Here is a 21314-nt window from a genome sequence, read left to right as displayed (position 1 = left end):
GCGCTGGATCAAAAGAAAAACTAGTAATCTGAAAACAAATAAGAAAATAAACAGAAAAGAACCAAACGAAATATTTGAATGCAAAGATTTAAGAAAACAAAAGACTATTCCTAAAGTGCGGCAATAAAAAAGGACTGATTTATAAAAAAATGCATGAAGTAATGTTTATTCCTCCCATAATATACTCAACCAATGGTTTATAAATTGAAATGATTCCTAAAAACATCCTCCGTCTGCCTGGCATTGACCTATTCGCCAAATAAACTAAAGAAGGCTCTTATGAAAAGCCATTTTTAACTAACACAAGCATTAAAATAAGAAAATAAACGCACTAAACATCACATCCGAAAACAAACTCACGGATTTTGTATATTTTTTAACCAATAATGCCTAAATTGTTCCTCTTTTTATATTTGCCTGGACCCCGGCGGACCAATTTGTGAGATTCTTTAGAACGCGGAGCATTCCACCAACGTGCGCGCCAATATTCGAAATCATTACGGTAAATACAAACGAAAAAAGGTACAAACAATGGCCCAATGTGAGAGCACAGTATGAGGACGGATCACCTGAATTTCAGCTCTGAAACGTTTACAAAACCCGAAAACTGCAACGACGCGCAGCCATGTGAAATCTTTCTCGATTCTATTGAGTATGCTGTAGGTATGCCGACGTCAGTCTCCGTTATTTGGTATGTTGGGCTGAACTATTAAGCTAATCTCTGGCGATGAAACTGGTGTGAAAGCCGGGTCCACCAGAATGCATTTTCCCGCATGGAGAAAGTAATGGCTATTGAACTAAACCTGATCGTGCGTGATGGGTGCATGTACTTTATCGTAAAATTAAGCACACAGTGTGTCCTTGTGTGATAGAGACCGCCAGTATGATAGAATGAGTGTCTGGCGGTTGGCTGAAGGAAATTGAACTAATCCTAACCTACGGTTGGCTTTCGGGAACACTTAGCAAGCAACTTTTATGTACAATTCCGCATCTAACCCAGTCATTTCCCCACCATCATTTGTCCACACACCCCACATCGGTGCATCCACCAACCCAACCCAACCAATGCCAATTTTGCTTTAGAAACTCTCGTTATCATCTTCCGCCGTGTCGAGCGTTTTCAGAACGAGCATATCGAACTCCTTCGGGTCGCCGCTGGCACTGTTACGCCGGGACGACAAAAGTTGACGTCGCTGCCGCCGCCGACGATCGGTCGATTTTGCGTGCGACGACGAGCCTCGGTTGCTGCGCCGGTTGTTCCCGTGGCCCCCATCATCCCGATCGCGACACTCGGTGTCACTTTCGTGGTGTAAAAAATTGCCCGCCTCAAAATCGGCAGCCGTGCACGTGACGGCCGATTCGATCGAGTGGTACGAATCGTTACGTGCATTCGGCCGTACGCCGCAGGCCGCACCGGTGGCTCTACTGGTGCCGCCGGTGTCACCGCCACCACCACCGCTGCTGCTTCCGGCGGCACCAGTGGCGCCACCGCCGGTTTTGAGCAGAAGGAAGCTGAAATCGTTCCACTTGTCGTTCAGATTCGCCAGCTTCTGGTTGAAGTTCTGGGCCAACGAGATGCCGAGTGCCATCTTCAACCGACCGGTTGAGCCACTGCCGCCGCCACTACTACTCGCCGGCCCTCCCGCGAACGGTGGCCGCTTCGGTGTCGTCGGTGGTGTAATGATTGAAAGCGAGGACGAAGTTGACAGACGGTTCAGTTTGTGGGTCGTATCGTTGCCACTGCTATTGGTGCTGTGCAGCAGATGCGTTGGCTGGCTGCGACCACCACCGTAGGCCAGCGGAGACGCAGAACGGGGCACTAGGGCCGAGGTTGGTTGGTGGGCACGTAAAACGATCGGGTCACCTGCTGGACCGTGCGAGCTACCAGCGCCCGAAGAGGTGAGATTAGGAGGATAGCAGAGAGTATAGTTGTGTCGCTGATTGGCAGGGCGGCCGGAGGCGTCCGGGCCGCCGTAGTTGCTGCTGCCAGTTGCTGTGTGTAGTAGTATACCACCATCGCCGCCACCAGCTGCTGCGCCACGGTCGACGAGCGCCGGATAAGATGCGCTCGTAGCGGGGTGTTGTTGCTGCTGTTGCTGTTGCTGCTGCTGCTGGGGCCTGTTTCTTAATCAATCCCGGTAGATGTAGCTGCAGTTCTTGGGGCTCTCCTGCGGGCTGGGACTGCTGGATGGAGGCGCAGGACTCGAGCTGCTGTTGGACATGACAGGGGAAGAACCGGAGCTGGAATGGTGCGGACTGTCGGAACGGTGTTGAGTTACTGAAAAAAAAAACAGAGAAAGAAAAAGGTTCAGTTGTTGCGGTTTGAAACCCAGTGGTGGCCACCGCCGGTTGCTCTACTTTACCCATGCCATGTCGGGGCGGCTGCCGTTTCATGCGACCGAGACTTCTGTTACGAGTGTTTGAGTTAAGGACCTATATAAAAATGCTATTTTTTAATTACTCATTCATTATCTTTTCACATTCAGGCTCGAGGTACTGGTGGCCAATCGTGCAACTTCTACTCGAACCGGACCCAGGAAGGTAGTAAATATTTACCATATTTTGATTGATTAGTCCCTGGCTGGTCTCAGCCGCCCCGTTTCCGTCTCAAAGGTACACCTGCAACGAAGAGCGTAAAGCGAAACGTGTGTGTGTCATTGGTATGTCCGTGCCCAAAACTAAAGACCCGCACACGCATAGTTTGGGCGATTTTGGTTTAGCTCATATATGCACAGGAAGGCCACAGGGTTTTCATTGTCAGAGATTGGCGGCGCTGGGAGCGGGAATGCGGCTCATATGCGATGCTATGGCTTGGTGAGCGAAATGGTGTGGAGAGCAAATAGAATGAAGAAACGTACATTGAACAGCAAAACAAAACATGAGTTTAAATTGAAATTTAAATAAAAAACAATACGAATTTGGACACTTTAACAAACTAAACTCTTAAACCGTAAAATAACACATTGACAAGTTTTTCAAAAAGAATGATAAATGAAATAGAATCTTGACTTGTGTAATGATTTTTATAATGTCCAAATGCCACGGAAAGAAACACGAACTGAACTTGAACAGTTCCCATTGGCAAAGAGGCGGATTATAGTGAACAAAACACAAAATTCGGACAAAGACGGACAATAAAGTGCGGAAGCGAATGAACGTGAGAGTGAATGTTGGGAGGTGATGAAACAATCATGCATGAAGCGATAAAAACGAAGCTAACGATCAAGCCGCAAAACGAAATCATCTTCTTCTTCTGGCCATTCCCCGAATTATCGACAGTAAATAAGGAATAGAAAAAAGAGATAACAAGAGAAAAACAGAGAAACAAGAGCTTAGAAACAACACAAAGGGTGACAAATCCATCGAAGGTTGTTAAAGAACCACCAAAGCAATGGTTCCGTTCCGCCATTGGTTGCGTCACACAAAAAGGGATACGAACAGTGAAGTTGTGAGTGTGTGTGTGGTTTTGGTGCAATTCAAGAAACAAGAAGCAGAACCAGTGTTAGTGACACGAGTGTTCAAGCACGTCTGGAAGCAATGATGAGCGAACACGCCGATGACGATGATGGTGATTTATGATGAAGATATATAAAAAAGGAACTGTCTGTCTTTGTTTTGCTCGAGAACACGCCACGAGGAGCACGTGAAACGTGGAAAAACAACGGAACCACTCGTTGGCGCGTTGGAACCTACTTTTTTGACACTTCTTGTCGTTGAAAATCCGTCACCGCGACGATAATTATCACCCTGTTGGAAATGATGACGGGCGCGCGCAAGGAGAAAGCAGGACACACCGATGTGGGGTGGAAAGTGGGCGGATGGAAAACAGAAAGTAGAGCGTGATCAAGAGAGAAAGAGAGAGAAAGAGAGAGAGAAGAGAGAGAGAGAGAGAGAGAAAAGTTAGGATAAGTTCAGCATCTAATGCTAATGGTGGTGGTGATGGTGGCGGCGCCGGCAGCAGTGTGTCTGTTCGTTTGCGTGTCCTTGTTTTCGGCTGGAACCCGGGAAGTGGAACTGTTTTGCATTTTGGCTTCGCTCCGCATCGCGTCGCTCGGCTTGGCCGTGCTTCACTAGACCGTGTTCCCTAGGCCCCTAGAGGGCCCCCGCTAGAGAGACCGCCACGGAACGGGACGAAAGGACGATGATACGCGCGGAGTGGGCACGAGTGAGTTTTAGCGGCGCGGAAGCGAGCGGAGCGTGCGGCGGTGTTTGGGGCTACCTTCGGAGCGCAAGAACCCTCTCGAATGGAGCTTCGATTCTTGACGACAGGGGAACGTGTAGCAGGGGTGCCCTGGGGGGTCCGTCCGCGTCGTCCGACTTACCTGGTGCGATCGTAGCGTGCCGAAGTTGTCCCGGCCTCGATAATTATCCCGCGCGTTGTTGTAGCTGTCCGGCTGGAACTAGAAGTGCGAGAGTCAGTCAGTACCGTTGGCCAGAGGTCAGACCGGTGCGGGGCGTCTCACCTGGAACAGGGTTTCCGAGTTGACGCCGTGGTGGTGGCCCATCGGCTTTCTTAGCGTATTTTTTGGCGAATGCTGCATCTTGTTCTGACTAGACGGTTGAGGTAATAGCACCGGCTCGGCGTACGTCACTTCTTCGACCTGCGGCAGCAGCTTCGGTTCGGCTTGTATTCTGGAATGTGCAAGCAAGAAACGGGGAGTCAAGTATAGTTCTTCGCCGCCGCACGTTGTCCCGCGGGGTGTCCACATACCGATTAACATTCTGACGCTGTTCGAAGTATTCGTACTCGGTGTCCGGATAGGGCAGATTGTCGTCCTCGTCTTTGTGGCACCGGCGGCCACAGAAGTAGCCGGTGATGAAGCCGACTAGCAGCGCAAATATGGCCCCGGCCAGCACGGCCATCACGAGCGTCTCCACCGTGTACTGGGCGTTTATCAGATCGGGCGTAATCTGGGGCCCCTTGTCGTTATAGTTTTCCGAGTTGAACTGAATCTTATCGGCCGGCTGATCACGGTACGGTCGTTGCGGATCGTACTCGAAATCTAGGAAGAAACGTTATTTCGTCATTAGTTTTACTGCCGCTCAGCCCGAGGGACGATAACCGTGGTGTAGCCAATGTAAATCAATTATCGAACCACGGCGAACACCGGGCACGTGACCGCCTGGAGGAGCCATTTTCGTACGAATCCAGTTAGAAAATGTTATTCTTATTGTAATTGTGAAGCAATTGAATCTAAAACCAGAGGCCCAGACACAAAGGGCGGGCCACAAACGAGAAACCGAAACCGCTTCCGGTGGGATTTCTTCCAGTCACTTAGGGTTACTAGTGTGTGGGATTCAGCCGCAGGACACTGATTCCAGTTTTAGCTCGGAAACTTGTACAAAACTTCGATTAGCTGTCGCCCGCCGTTGGCGGTTGCAGCCGGACAACGAACCAGCAGCATGTATCGAGTCCCCGCCGTTAATGCATCGTGTGTGTCTCGTTTACAAGCGAGTTAAGTGACCGTCCACGTCCACCAATGGCCGTCCACCACCTCCCTAGAGCTGCAGTGCAGCCAGCCGGAAGTGCGCTTATGTCCTGTGCCCACCCATCCCGACCGCGCCGGGCGGCGGCCACTAATCCAATTAAGGCTTCGGTGACAAGTTGCTCCTTCTCGGCTCGGCGACTGTGCGCACGCGGCGGCGCGGTTTACACGTACCTCCTCCTCGGTATCCTTGCCGTTCGACCGGGCTTCCGGGATCCTTTGCCATCTTGCCCGACGGACACGCTGCGTGGTCGCCGGTGGCCACACTCTGGTAGAACATGTTCTCCTCCGACCACCGGGGGGCGCCGTGTGACCGGCACTTGCCTCCGATTTTGTCCCAGGCGCAGTACGGGTCCTGCAGTGCCACGCACTCGCTGGAAAAAGAAGGAAACAAAACATCAAACCGCGTGCTCCTCTTCCGTATCCGTTTCACAATACACTGTGGGGTACATTTAACAATTACAAACATTAGTTAACAGTAATTATGTAGGCAAATGTTTACGACACACGAAGCTCACTCTAAAACGGGGCCCGCGAATGGCCAGGATGCACCCCACATTAGGCACGGTCGCCCCACAGACCGTGGGCGAGACTGTCGCCGCATGAACCATTAATTACCTGCAGCTTGTTATCTTCTCGCTGCTGCAGCGGTGTAATTTAATCGCCAGCACGGTCGTATCGGTGACTATAATTAATTTTCCGTCATCATAACTTCCGTCCTTTGCCGTGTCTACGGGCGCGTTCAGTGCGGTCGGTTGCGTTTTTCGCCGGTTCCGCGTCGTTGTTTGATTTGGTTTGTTGTTGTCCCCATTGCCCGGGTGTTGATTGCAGTTTGTCGTTTGATCGCCCGCGTCAATCGATGATGCACGCGCCCAAACGAACGTATTAATTAGAGACCATCGCCGGGTGGCGGTGCACGACGAAAATGGAAAAACGGGGAGAGAAAGATTGAAGGAAAAATACAAAATCAGTAATAATTTATAAGCGACATAACGGTGATTAACTTTGGTAGCATGCGCCTTGCTATCAGAGCATGCCCCCGATTTTTATAGACCTCTGATAGGGTCCCAAATAGCTAATGCTTTTATCTAGACCAGTGGATAAGGATCAATTATAACCGTTTACATCTCTGACGACGTATCATATTAGAGTTATTGCTTGGTTATGATTAATATTGAATCACTTTTTAACACCCAGCCAGATAAAAGCACCAAAAGATTCCCATTAAAATTCTTGCGGCACGCTGTTTATGTGTTTGTGATAAGATATTTGGAGACGCCTTTTTATGAAGTGGTAGACATATTAAAACCGGACCAGACCAGTTTATCTACTGTTTGAAATGTTTTGCTTTGGCAAAGTCACATTATCTGGGCCAATACGTCAATTGTGACATAATAAAAGCTGATTAGTGTCCCAGGGTCCATTGTGATGGTAAAATCAAATCGATCAAACCATTGATGAAATCATCGCCAGGGGCACGGACTTCGGACAGTCGGCAGTAGAAGCTTGATCTGAAGTTCGACTCGGATTTCGACACACCGATAAGCCATACGAATGCTTAATTTGCATGAATGAATAACGCCCTAAAGTGTGCAGAAAAGTAATTAAGATTGTGAGGTGCGTGTGCGCATCGGAAGGGAGTGCCATTTGACCACAAAACTTGGTTACCAAACCCGACGCGCTTTCTTATGCGCGTCCATCAGTATTCACGTTTCCGAGCTAAATGCAAAAGTACCAATTCCTAGCGAAAGAGCGTAAAGTATTCAGAGGTAGAAAACTCGCATTGGCATTCTCATTGCCTCATTCTCCGTTCGAGGCGGAAAGAAGAAACACAAAAAAAAGGACCGTATCGATTTTGAAGGAACTGTGGCAGGTTCCGAAGCTACCCACCCGATAGCGCACCGAACTTTCTCCGTAAACTGTTTTAAAACATGCGCATCTCCGGGGTCGGGGCAAGTTGGGAAGTTTTTCTTAAACGCGCAAGAACCTAGAAGTCCTGAGCCTGCAGCCGCTTCCAGGACGTTTGCTCTGTGTCGCTGCGCCAAACTGTGGTGCTGTCTCAGGGTGTGTTTAGCGAGCGCAACTTTTACTAACGAACTTAGCATAATCACATGCGCACATTGGCCCCTACACACACACACACACACACAGGCCCAAGAGCGACGAAAACGAGGAAATAACGAACGGATCAAGAAAAAAAACGGTTCCTTGCTGTATCTGCCACCATGTGCTCGGGCGCTGCGCTACCCAACTTTGCTCCAATTACTAGCTAATTATGAGTTCGTTTGTCAGGCTGGCTGCCGGCCCTCCGGACGCGCTGACAAGAAAATCCCGCTAATGGTGCGTGGCGTGTTTGTACGAAAAACCGAAAAGTTGGCTCCTTCTTTCTGTCAGCCTGGCCTGGGGCCTGGCCGACTACCAGGGCCATCCGGTATTGCTTCATCGTTCTCGGTAATGCTGCTCCGCAAGGACGCCCCGGGCATCGTCTAGCGCCTGGAGGCCGCCGGCGCAGCACTTTTCTTCTCGGGTTACTCGGGAGCTTAGCCAACGCTGGGCTGGGCTGGGCTGGGCTGGGTTGGTGGCGCCAGCGTCGAACACTGTCGAAGGCTGGCAAAAAATAGAAATTAAACTCCCAAATGGAAGAAATGTTTCAGTTTCTTAGCCAAACATCAATTAAATTATAAACTAAAGTTTTGTTTGACCGAAGCGGTAATTACTTGGGTTCTTCTCTCTCTCGTTGGAGCTGTTCGCCGGCGACGGTGGCCGTCGCGTAATGACAGGAACCCGTAAGGGGGGCTCTTGTTTGCTAGTTGTGCCGTGCAGCGCACTTATAGCGCACTGCTTCGGCAAACTTGCAGCAAAAGAGAAACTCTATCCCCCGGGCTGGAGCGTGCGCCTTTGATCTTGTGCGAAAACGGGAACGATCAACGGAAAGTGCATGTTTCTTTCCGAAAAGTTTCGATTCCGAGACTGAAACTAAAGCACAACACAAAGGGTGCGCAATGGTAAAGGCACACAGGCAGGACTTTTGCTTGGTGCCCCCGCGAAGAGGACTTCGAATGTGAAAGTTTCTATTGCATGTTTACAAATATTTATTTGCTCGATTCGAGTGCTGTGTAGTAGTAATTAGAATTTGTCACGCAGGTGGCGACAGAAGTGAAGCCGAGATTCGAGCCCGCTCTTCTCATCCACCTTTCACCAATGCTCTCTTTCGTTTGGGGCGTTGTGTCCCTGTTTTTATCGACACGCACTAGGTGAACCGCAGGATGGGTAATCGATAAACCCAAATCGAGCCCGAGGTGCTGCACACTGCTGCCGTTCTGTCACTCTGCGGTCCAATCAACGGTAATGAAAGACAAACTCCACCCCGATCGAAACTGATCGACCGACCACCACCGGCTTTCCATTCCATTTGTCACCCGCAGCAGCAGCAGCGGCAGCAGCATCATTACCGGGCACGTCTCACTGCGTCAATGTCAAACCAGGGCAGGGGGTCCAGGTATCCGGGGGTTCGACCCGGGAGCATAACGGATGATACACATCATTAGATTGGGCCCTTGTGCACAAAAAGGACCCCCCCGGGGGACGAACCAAAACTAGAAAAAGGCATTCATCTTTCCCCGTTTGCCCAAAAAAGGGCTGTGTCTCTATCGTTCGCGCACTTTTTCCCGGTTAATGTGTTTTCAACTACTCTCTCGAGAGAGAGAGCATAAACGCACACATCTGCGACATGTGAGTCCATGTCCCCAGGGCAAGTGTTCGGATTCGGATCGATTGTTTCTCGATTTAATCACCGCCAATGCTTCCTAAGCCGCTGATTTCTTTTCCCCGGGCCAGGGCCATGTCGGCCACGGTCATATCCGGGGTACACGCCCAGCGACGGATAATCATTATCCTTCCTCCCGAGTGGCAGGAATTTTGCTCTAACGTGAGCCGGACTGGAGCATAACGCGTGGTCCACCACGATGATTAGGTTGTTGGCACAGCCTGTCCGACACAGCCAGCATCGAGAACAATCATCATGTCGATGATGACGGTGGCCCGGCCTGCACTTTGCCGGAAACAATTTTCCACCACATTTTCCACCACAAAAAGACGGCTCATCGTCGGTGGAGCGGTCCGATCGGTTGCGAGTGTATGTGTGTGTTTTTGTACACCCCGTCCGTTGCATTGTGATCGAGTGGCACATTGGTGCCATTATTGTGTGCCGAGCCGGCTTTTGCACCGAAACTGTTCACCCTCCAGGCCACCCTCTGGTCCGATGTCGAGACTGTTTGTGCGCAAGAATCGAATTATCTGCAAAAAACAAGAGCGGGAAAATGAGTAACACAGCGACGCTAGGGTCGGTAGGAATTTTCCACCAAAAACTACCTTGAAAACTCACACAATCCCCCGAGGGATTCGCCGCTGGCCAACGGACTTACTACCGGCTCGTGCCGGAGAACGACGAACCGTTTACCGGCCCCGGGCCCGGGTGTTTCTTCCGAGCGATCGGATTTAACCGGGTGGATGGGCTTGCCCCGCTGGTTAGCATAGCGTGAAAATTTCAATTCGTAAAGAGGCACAACAGAGAAAACAATTCCATCCCGTCGAGCCGTTGAAGAAGTCCGAGCCGGACCGTCGACCCTCGAGAGAGTTCGGTAAAGGGAGGAAAATAAATTGGAAAAATGCAAATAGCACAACGGGGCGAACGGCTGCTGCCGCCGAGAAAGGGTCGTGACCCCGTCGTACCGCCGCCGATCGCCCGGGAGTTTGCTCGAGCTGACCCGAGCGGTCGGAGAGTTCAGTTTGCACATGCTGATGGCGACGATGATGATGATGGTCAATCCGATGCCCTTCAGCCTGGTGGTGATCCACTTTTAAACAGCGCCAGATCCCAGTTCAAACAGCCCCCAGATCAAACAGAGACCTGCCCCCGGTAGTTCGGACAGTTTTTTTTTGCCCTCGAAAATGCCAACACTGGCGAGAGGACAACAACGGCCGGGGGGTGGACTGGCGCCTCTTACCGTACTGCATGGTGCGGACGATTTCCAGCGTCCGGATCGGCTCGTTCGTCTGCAGTGCATCGATTTCCTCGATGACCACCGTCGTAACTTTCTTGTTCGAGTCGGCCGACTCTGCGTTGACCGTTTTCAGGATTTTGCCGTGATCTGCGCCGGGAACGAGACGAAAAACATGAAAGTGAGAATGATCGATGAGTTTTTCTAACCGTGATGAATGGTGTTGGCTGGCCAGATCCGAAAGCTCGTCAGACGTGTCGGCGTGTGTTTAACACACAGGTACACATTAATCATTTGCTTGAGGTGCAATAAATCGATAAGGCAAGAGAAAAACATACGCCAAAACAAGAAATCAGATGCAGGTACGTCTTGCGATTGAACGAAAGGAAGCAAACTTGGAAGAAGCAAACGTTGCAAACATAAAAAATGAAACAAACAATCAAAAGAAATGAAATAACAATAAGACGTAGGAAACAAGCAATAAAGTACTCAAATGAACCGGTGTAAAGTGTGTAAAAAAAGAGAAAAACGAACAAACGAAACAGTATACGAAAAATAAAGATAAGAATTGCAAAAAGAAAAACAACTGGGATAAACAATATAAAACCCTAACGCGAAACAATTCTATGCTAATAATCTAGAGTAAAGCTTTGAGCCGCACAATACGAAAACTGGATAAACACAGGGCTAACACCTCTTATGCTCGGGGTTCGAGCGCACGTTCTCAGCTTACCTGTGCCAACGAAAACGACGTCGTACGTCTTGCCGCCGGGCGTTTTTATTTGCGGATCAACGGCGATGGTGGTGAACCGATACCTGCAAGCAAACGGGAAGTGGCATAAGAGGTGTACCTTTTAGTGAAATGGACTCGCAGCATTACTCGGGCGCGGGCGCTCGGTAAACTAGTTCGTAAACAGTTCCGCCACTTCCGCCGCTCTGTCGCCAGATTATCACACGAAACCGGACACAAACCGCGTTCGGTGGCAAAAAAGCGAGCAAATTCGTGGTCAAGGGGCGCGGTCTGCGGTCTGTCCGCTCCTGTGGGGGGGTGACAGGTAATTCCACCCCCCCTCCCGGCGTTTGGGTCCTCCACGAGCGCCTCACACACGTCGGGGAAATGGAGCATATTATGTTAAACACTTACATCGTACTGACACGCGTCAGGAGAGGTGATCCGAAAAATGCGGGCACGGTCTCGTCCATTAGCGAATGGGTCTTTTTGAAGTTGAGCGTCAGATCGGGCAGCGTCCGGGAGTCGTTGTGGCAGGAGCCGGGCCTCGGATCCGGTACCTGGTGAAAAAAAACGGAAAACACCACCGGATGAGATCGGTTTGCAGCCAGCGCGCGCGCGCTTTTGAAACGGGAAGCGTCGAGTGCCCGTAGCACCGGCACCGGTTTCTGCTTCTCCGCCATCGACGGGATAAATATGCACAATAACACACACACACACACATACTCCGTGCCGTGGAAACGACAAGTGGCCAACGGACCGGAAAGGATATTTCGTTTTATTTTAATTAGAAGCGGATCAGCACACGTTAGCGCTAATTAGTTATCCAACCCGGGCGACAGCCGCAGCACCATCAGCGATTCTCGCCAGCACAGAGAGACACGCTGCCAAGTGACAACAAACGGCCAGTGGTGCTGCTGCTGCTGCTGCTGCAAGGATTTACATGACCGAGATTTGATCCAATTAGCGCCAAATTCCAGTACGCTGAGAGATGCGGGTTGGCTTGGCGTTGGCCCATGCCAACATGGGGCTGCATATGCACAGCAGCCCTAAGCGCCGCACACGCGACTCTTTCGTTTGCACTGCGCTCTTGTTTATGCTAATCTCACAACTACTGGCAGTAATTATCAGGTTGGGACTTGGTTGGAGAAGCTAGTCCGTCGTTGGGCATGAGACGCTATCGAATCCGAACGTTTCGTAGCGAAGCGAAGACACGGCACCGAAAGGATAGTTCAACATCATGATCCTTTATTTTTTTTAATGAAGCTCTATCACACACACACGAGCCTGTTGGATACTTACATTGAGCGGGTTAACCGGCAGCCAGTTCGAGTTCAGTCCGCTTTGCTCCTTAAAGTTGCCCTCGAACGTATCGGAGATATCCTGTCGGAAAACACAAAAGCACAGTTATCAAAACCGTAACCGACCCTCGTTTCAGCAGAAATAAAATTCAAATCAGATTAATTTTTACACTCGTCAGCGAAAAGGCGCCCGGAGCGCCATATGCCCCGCTCTGCCCGGTTTTTGAACCCAATATTGCTTGCTGGGCGGAATATTTTGTAATATCATCTTATTTGGTTTTTTGTTTCCACGGTTGGGGCACCACAAGAATTTCGCCACAGTCCGCTTAGGGATTAGCCTTTTTCCGTCCCGCTAAGTGGACCGTTGGCAGATTAGAAAAAAAGAAAACCAGAAACCTGCAACGGCCGGCCCAGGAAGCGGCTGAAACTTTCTACTGCAAAACTTCGAGCGCCCCAAATGGAGAAGAAAAAACGCAACGCGCGTCGTCGCAATGGCGCGAAGAAAATAAAGTGGATTGCGTCGTGGGCCTTTAGGGGGTTTTTCGGTGCGAACCTAAACTCCACGGGGTGGTTTGTTTCGCGCGACTACATCGGAATGGTCAGCTAGATGCGGGTAGTTGCGGGGGGACCTTCCGTATCTTGTAGATCTAGCCTTGAAAGCCTTCGGGCCTTCCACTCGATGGAAAAATTGCGGTAAAGTGTATTTCAGCGACCACTAAGCGTCGGAGCGTCGCTAGTAAGTGTCCACAAATGAGTTGTGGAAATCAGTAGCATTAACACACACACAGCCGAGGCTTGCCGAGGCGCAGTCGTTCTCGCTGCTCGCAACGCAATCGGATCCGGATAAGCTTTTGATTAGTTTAACCGAAAGCAACCATTGCGGGCGCGCGGCCGAGGATGTAATCCTGGTTTGTTTCATCAATTACCTGAGAACCGAATTGGGCACCCACTTTTCACGTAATTGAAAAGCAAACCGTAATCAGCGGAATTGGCGGGCCCGCCGGTGCACACCTTGCGTGGGCCCCTCATTTTTGATTCACCGTTCTGGGATCGAAAATCCCTCCCAAGTCGGCTTCCGACCATCGTCGTTGTCGTCGTCATCCATCACAGATGGTTTGGCAATAAAATTTTAAATCCCGTCCATCAATCGTCTAAACGAGCGACAGGTCTCATTAGCGGGGCGCATCTTGAGCGCTGGGGCACGCGTCGTGCCCCGCGAAGAAAATCGACACAATAAAAGCGAAAGGACCTCGCGCCGTGGCCGCGATCGAAATCAATCATCTTTGATAATGTTCCGTCCCCGAGCTGGTGCCGGCGCACGGGATGGGAAACTTAAAATCATGCCGAAAATCGCCAGGACACGTCCAACGGGTCCAACGAACAGCGGCAGTTCGGTTCACGGTAGCGCTAATGATGATTGAAGCGACACGGACTATGTTTCCAAACCTGGACCCACCATTAATTTCTGGCGCTCGTCAGTAAGTGGCTTCATTTGGAAAAGCTTCGACCAGGAACTGTCTGTCGCGCTCACGCTAAACTCGAAACCCGATGTTAGCTGGCCAGATAGGTATTTCATTACCGATTTCTGCTCTAATATTCGGACCACTCCATTTTGCCAATCCGGGCGGGAGCAACATTCAATTACAGCATGGACAGCGTAGGTCCACAAACCAACATAACTCTCTGCTCGGCGCAAAACGGATGTTCGAAACGGTTCTTGGTAGTGTGTCCGGGCTCGGCTCGGTGCATCAAATATTTGATATGCACCGTGCGCGGGCGCGCATGTGGGCCAAAAATGTTGCTCGTGCTTTACACGAGTGAACACTTCACTGCCCCCTGCTACACTGAAAGATAGAATATGCCGCTCGTTACCAGCACACGGCCGGCCAGCCACGCTGGTCTGTGGAGGGCAACAGAATTATTAAATGCACGAAATGAAAATCGCAATTCGCCAAATTGTTTTATTCGGCCGCCCGCGAACAAGCGAAGTCTATCCGTGGGAGTGGCAGGCAGCCGTGGCGCATCGAATATTTAGGTTATGCTCGTTCGGCAGCCTGCTGCGTTATGTTGGCCACGCTTTTTTCCCTAAACCTCGCGTTTGTCGGTCGGCTAGTGACCTACCTGCAGTGAAAATGCACAAATCGCTGAGCCTGCAATGGCGTTGGGCGATGTGGAGAACACGCCGTAGATCAGCTTCGAGTTGGCATGCCCGTACCGCCCTTCGACGAGATTGCTGGTGGATTCTGTGAAAGGGAGAAAAAAGAAGGTGAAAAACGGGCCACCGATTGCCGCCAATGAGTGATGCTCTGTTTAGAAGGTGTGCAAAATTCGACAGACATCCCAAATCTAATTGACTTAGATATCTCCCGACCTATAACTAGCGGACGATCAAGGACCAAGGATTGTTCCGAAATCCAACAGCTTTTCGTAAACACTGCGGTAAAGAAAATGTACCCTCATTCATCTCTATCAGTAACTTTATTTAGTAGCAGTCTTTGTCTGGTTTCTATGGCAACGTATCCATGGACAAATCGAGCGTCTGTACAACATACAGAATGTAAGCCGTGAGGCAATCTTGGTTTGTGTTTAACACCAGCTTTAGTTTATGGCAACACCAGCTGTGTTTAAAAATGGCGACCATTTCCTCAATCCCACAGCCCAGCATATTTTTCCATTATTAATTTCCTGCTTTTGGCACTTAATTTAAAAAGACTTTGATCGATCATTTGAGAGTTGAAGTATTGATTAAATACATACTGGTTTTACCAAAGATTGGTCTGCCCTGTACATGTTTATAATATGTGAGAAAATTAGCCTAAATCTTTTTTAATTATTAAGTAAGGGGTTTTCAGACTAAACCAGCATCAACAACACTTGTTATTTTTAAAGTGATACACAAGTTTTATAGTTCTTGGATGATTTATCTAAGGTCAGCATCAATTAATGGTCGACCGTCCTGTTGAGGGCACACTCGGAGGATCGTGCGGATAATGGTTTTGCGGAAAATGGTGCAGTCCAATCAGAGAAGCACACATAAGAGAGGCCCACTCCCAGAAGCGACACATTCTTTCGGATGTTCCGAATAGGAATTCCAAAAAAAGAAACCCCAACGCACAGATACAGACAGTGCCTGAAACACTCTCTTGGGAAAACAACTCAAATGAGCTTCGGGTGGAAAAAGGACATCGTCGGCGAGTGGCTTTCGCAAAAGTTTCGTGGTCTTTCCACCCACAGGCCACATCGCGAAGGAGTTGCACCCCTCCCGGTGTGCCATTTGTGTGGCCGGCCGAGAGAGAGAGAGAGAAAAAGGCGGAGGCCGTGCCGTTGCTGCTCCCCCCGACTGGCAAAGTTGTTGCGAGAATTGATGACGTTCAACGGTGGGCCTGCCGCGGTGCGAACCTCACACAACACGTTAATGCCGTCCCGGGTTTTCTACTTTTTTCTGTTCTATTCCGGGGCGTTCTCTGCCGGATGATGCGGCAACATCAGCGGCCACTATCTCAGCCCGCCCAGCCAGCCCACCGCGAACCAATCGTCCCTTTTTTTCTCGGCTGTTGCCTTCTTTTTGACTTTCTTTTCACTTTTGCTGACTTTTCAATATTTTCCTAGCTAACTATTTTTCAACTGCTGTTGATTCAATTTCCTTCCCCGGCCCGGGGGCCGGTGCAGATGCAATCATCGGGTGCATCGCGCATCATGCTGGGCTGCATCATGCTGTGGGGCCGCCGAGTCGAGCGTCGAGCGGTGCGCCATCGAATTTCGAACTCGGGAATACGTCTTATTTTCGCCCCGCTTTCGGTCGGTCGGCGGGGAAACTTTTCCTCTCACGTTCAACCCGTGAGGGGAGCCGCGGCCGTGGCGTGGTCGGTGAAATGTGCACAACAGCCAGAAGGCAACTCGTTTGGGCCACAAATGGCTTTTGCGTTAGCAACACCACGGAGACATGGCCACGGGGCCGAATAGATTGCTGTTTAAAGTTCTCCGTGAAAGGCAGTGGAAATCTCTTGCCGGCGGCTTGGGCGGTCGTCGGAAAAGTTTGCCCGGCTTCTATTTATTAAACAGAGTGGACCGAGTATATAAAATGGCAAAATTTTACCAAAAAGTGCAGTAAGTGATTTCTTGTAGCAGATAAACAAAGTTTGGGAATTTTTTAAGGTCGTTCTAGAAATGAAACTAAAACCATAAAACTGCTGCCCGCGGAGAAGGTTTTTTATGTGATCGAATTTTAATTGGAAATAGAAAAGTCGAAATTGGAAAGTAGAATTGCCATTGAAAGTGCCTCATAAAATGAATGCCCAAAACTAAAATCCCCTGTCGATGGGATGCACCGAAAGGTGAAGTACGAATGGCTTCACAATTTGATTTGACCGCTCGCGAATTGCACGAAGCGACGATTGAAGGCAACAACAGAAAGAAAAGTCCCGGAAAATGGCATAAGCCCCATGAATACTTACGAATTTCGTCGAAATAGAACGGGAAGTCCCCGGGCATGGAGCAGTTAAGGCGCGACTTCAGGTAGGATGTCCATCGATTCTTCAGCCGGCTCGGACCACCTTTATCCCACTTGCAGACGCGCGCCACCCGACTAAATATGGACTGCAGACAAAAAGAGAGCGCGAAAGGACACGATAAGTTTTGGGTAATATGCATGAGAAAAAAATAGTCCGCCCAAAGGGAATTTGAGAACAAATAAAATAACGAGCCACGGGCGCGTCGTTTGAAGTGCCAGTGCGCCCAAGAGGAATATGAAATACACGGGCGGGCGGCAGGTAATGAAATTATTCTCCACAAAGTTAAAAAGGACGTCTCCTGACGGCCGCTGTCACCGTGGCCGTAGTAGTGGCGGAGAATGAAGCGAACGAACAGCGCGAAAAACTAGACCCGAAGAAATGCAATAAGCGGAACGAGAGCATCATAACGGACGGGGTCCTGTTGCCGTGGGACAACACACGCGCGCCGCACCAGCCAACCCCAGTGAAGCCCCTACAACACCGGTTGATAATAAGGAAAACCTAATGACGTCCCACGGAAAAACTAGCCGCCCCGAAAGGAGCGCGGCACTTTAATTAAAGTTATTTCATTATCGTTCGACATGGCCAGCGATGACAACTTCCTCCTGCTGCTACTGCTGCTGCTGCTGCTGTTGGCTGATCGGGAACGCGCGTGGTTAGAATGGAAGAAATTGTCCGTGAAATGAAATACTAGAGCTCGTGTCCGCCGTCCGCGGCGGCGGGTGGATCGCGGGCCATAAACATAGCCGGAAAGAAAAAAAACATGAACAAGGGGTACTACAACCGAACCATGAGCCTTACCTTGCCACAGTTGATGAACTCGACGGCTGTCTCGCGGAAGAAGAAGTACACGAAGTCGCCCTGGGTGAACGAGCCGACGAAGTTGGGCGCTGAAATATTTATGAAAGCGATAATGATCAATTTACACCTTTCGTCGTCCCCACTCATTTGGCGATTAATTATTCAGTTTGATACCTCCCCGACAACACAGCGGCCACTATTTGCCTACCACCACCTCGCCCCGGTGGGTCAGCGCAATGGGCCCACTCCCGGTAAAACCGGTCATTGGGCGCGCGTTGACAATTGGACCCCACAGCACTCCGCGGGCGGGCGTTATGGGAATTATTATTTACATATTTCCCGACCGACACTCTTCTTCCCTGACTCAATGCCTCTAATCCCAACAATTTGCTAAATTATTCAAATGGTCCACCACTGGTGCCGATCCTACGCAGCCGATACCTAACGTGATTGGCAAAGTGGTGAACCACGCATGGCGATTGAGCCCTCAAACTAAGCCACTGCCGTGTCGAAAGCCCATCCCTCAGAGACTCGCCCTGACAATATCAAAACCTGATCAAATTTAATGTGAATTTACACTGAAACGCTAAGTGAGTTGTGGCTTAAACAGGGTCTCAAAAATTTAGATTTAACCTGCTCGTTACTTAAGACGTCGACGTGACGTAGGCCTCAGAACTAACGTTTAACTAGTGTTCGTCTCTTCTTGACTAATGAATGTGTTTCTTCGGCAGTGTCGCATCGTTTTCAGTCTCGTCCTTTCGTCAGGTCTTCTAGGCGCTAGGCGCTGCTATCCATTGACAGCATCACAAATAAATAAGTAAATTAGAGCGACCATTTGAAATCAACATCCTAATTATTTTTTTATTGCTAGTTCAACACTAGGAAAGAGCTTCCTCGGGACTCATCAAACCGCGTAGCATCCACCCGAGACACGCTGTTCGAAGGACAACCCTGCCCACAATTATCCGTCCGTACCGTCCGATACGAGGCATGATCCTATAAGGGGGGTGAAGACTTATGAGAGATCAAAGGTCTCGTAAGTAGAAATTTGTGAGAAAAATTGCGTTGTCTGTGTACACCCCTCTAGTGCCTTCCCGTGATCGGCCCCCTCCGGCTTGTCGTGTGCGACGACGACGGATTACTTGATTAGAATTATAAATTACAGAAACCTTCACCTGGGTGTGACCTCCCCCCAACGCTACTCACCGTTCAAACTGAGGCTGTCGTGCTGTTCCGTTTGCAGATGCTCCCGATAGATGATGGGGTCCAGCCCGCTGAAATCGGCCACGGTTCCCGAGTAGAGTTCGTTATCTGTGAGTGAAAAACAGGAAGGCAGACAAACAGTAGTTTTTAAATTAAAACTCCTTTTTTTTGTTGGCGACAGAAACAAAGCACACCACACCACACGAGAACGAATGCGAACTGAATGCCGTACAAAGGATTTGCGAAATTGATTACCGTTCACGATTGCGGGAACTGCGCACAGAATGTACTCGAAACGTCTCATGAATAATATTGGTCGGGAATATGTATATGTACCACTCGAAGCATAATATTGTTTTGTTCAAGAACAATAGCACACGAGCACACGGCTTTCAGGCAGTCCTCTGTTTTATCTCGTTTGCTATCCTGCTCGGTAATAAAGTTTTCCACGTATAAGCCACACACACGCAGCAGCGGCACGGTGAGTCGTTGCTTTATTGCTTTTACGCACGATAAAGCATCGCCCAAGCCGCAAGAACTCATCAAGGTGCTGACGTGGCGCTGCTGCTGCTGCTGCCGAGCCGGGCTAAATTGACTTTTTCCGCTGCGGGTCGTCGATGCAACATCAAAAGAAAATTTTCCACGAGACGATAGATTTTATTAAACCACCCTCCCGCAAACCACCCACCCTGACCCCTCACAACGGGCACAGCAAAATCAATGGTGTCCCGAGGCAGAACCACACACACACACACACACAGCGCACGAAACGGCACGGCACGGTAAGGATAATGATTGGGAACCGATTGGGAACGGGAGAAAAACCTTCTCCACGGCATGCTGCTGAAGACGCGCTGCTGCCACGCGGATTATGCTGAGATGGGAGAGAGTTCAAGTGTCGTAAACTTCGGCGCCACGAATGATACGCTTACGGGATACGCGATACACCGCACCCACCACAAGCCACCACCACCGGAGGGAGTTGCTCGCCCCATCAAAGGGAAATCAATCCGTTCCGCGCGCGCACGGATAATGAGATTCCGGCGGGACCCAGAAGAGCGGCACCAACTAGCGGTCGCCAGGGTAAACAAGAATTTAACTCACCCGTGCTCCGTTTATCAACTTTACACTTTACGGGGAGAGTTTATGGATGGGCTCCTTGAAGCAGGTTTTGTGTTTGTTCACTGCACATTCAGTGGGCACGTTATGGTGCCGCCGCACGCATAAGGCTTTAGGTGTCTTTAGGTCCTTGGTATCGATTGCTCTTTTTGACTGATTTGCGCTGTGCTATCAGCGATCATCGACGACACGTTTGCCCTTTTAGAAGCAACTCGGCATTACCACCTTTTGGAATGTTCTACCGAACGATCGATTTTGGTTCGAACTTTTTTCCGAAAACGAAAGGCCAAATGCAGAACGTAGAAAGAAAACGAAAAAAAACAAATACACGAGAAACAATCGCAAAGAAATCCGCCAAACTAAAACCATAAATTCTTGTTACGATCGGAACCGAACGGAATTTGGCCCTGTTAGGTGCGCGCGTTTTTTCATTCATAACCGCGCTGTGGCCGAAAAGCCATGATCCTCTCGTGCCGTGCTGGGGATCCGTAAAATGGATACATGCGCTCTAGTGTGGCCCCCGAAAAAATTGGGACCTCCGCGGACTCTTGTGTTTCTGCGATGGGATTTTCGTCACGGTGCACGGTGTGTCCACTGGTGTCCAACGGAGGCACACATATCCGGCTGCCTGCCTCCCAAGAGTGTTGTGTGTGGCTTAGCGGTGCAGTGCATTTGCAATTTAAGCAAACAACATGCAGCAACAAGAAGGGAAAAAACAGAAAACAGCCAGAAAACGGATGAGAAATCTCCTTTCCCTGACAGCCAATTTTCTTCACACTTTTCACAAAAGTCCGCACGCGCGACCGCCAGCCCGGCATCTTATGTTTTTGCGCTCTGCACACTGCAAACGGCACAAACAACAGCCCCGTCGAGGCGGTGCCGTCCGTGGCTGAATTGAGGAAAGCGCAAATATAAAACCAAAACAAATGCAGCACTTGGCACAGCAGGAAAATTGCGGAAATTCTTTCTCCCGAACAGAGGGGACGATGCGCCGCCGTTACGAGACGACGGTCAGCAGCGTGTGCCCGAGTGTCGTTTGCCATAGCGATTCGTACTTTGCATCTGCTCCCCGCAACCCGGCACACACACACACACATAACGAGTCCTTTTTTTACATCATCACACATCCGGTCAAGTCATTACTCGTAAGCCAATTTATGCTG

General features: G+C 49.9%; 1 protein-coding gene across 1 annotated transcript in view; it reads right to left on the bottom strand.

Moving 5' to 3' along the window:
* Positions 1-2038: 2038 nt before the first annotated feature.
* The window catches only part of LOC128274683 (semaphorin-1A), a 102011-nt gene continuing 82735 nt past the window's right edge, over positions 2039-21314 (bottom strand). Inside the window, exons 5-20 of the mRNA XM_053012953.1 lie at positions 19036-19140; positions 17830-17918; positions 16972-17113; positions 14639-14760; positions 12519-12599; positions 11631-11776; positions 11220-11302; positions 10493-10636; positions 6105-6216; positions 5661-5860; positions 4712-5003; positions 4464-4632; positions 4323-4400; positions 3694-3747; positions 2364-2433; positions 2039-2278 (exon numbers count right to left, since the gene is read on the bottom strand). Of these exons, the coding sequence (XP_052868913.1) occupies positions 2130-2278; positions 2364-2433; positions 3694-3747; positions 4323-4400; positions 4464-4632; positions 4712-5003; positions 5661-5860; positions 6105-6216; positions 10493-10636; positions 11220-11302; positions 11631-11776; positions 12519-12599; positions 14639-14760; positions 16972-17113; positions 17830-17918; positions 19036-19140 (2036 nt within the window). The 3' untranslated portion in view covers positions 2039-2129. The remainder of the gene's footprint in view (positions 2279-2363; positions 2434-3693; positions 3748-4322; positions 4401-4463; positions 4633-4711; positions 5004-5660; positions 5861-6104; positions 6217-10492; positions 10637-11219; positions 11303-11630; positions 11777-12518; positions 12600-14638; positions 14761-16971; positions 17114-17829; positions 17919-19035; positions 19141-21314) is intronic.

Source organism: Anopheles cruzii, chromosome 3 (assembly GCF_943734635.1).
Source record: "Anopheles cruzii chromosome 3, idAnoCruzAS_RS32_06, whole genome shotgun sequence".
In the NCBI taxonomy this organism is placed as follows: domain Eukaryota; kingdom Metazoa; phylum Arthropoda; class Insecta; order Diptera; family Culicidae; genus Anopheles; species Anopheles cruzii.
Note: the sequence above shows the minus strand (reverse complement) of the source record. Positions and strands in the feature narration are given on the sequence as shown.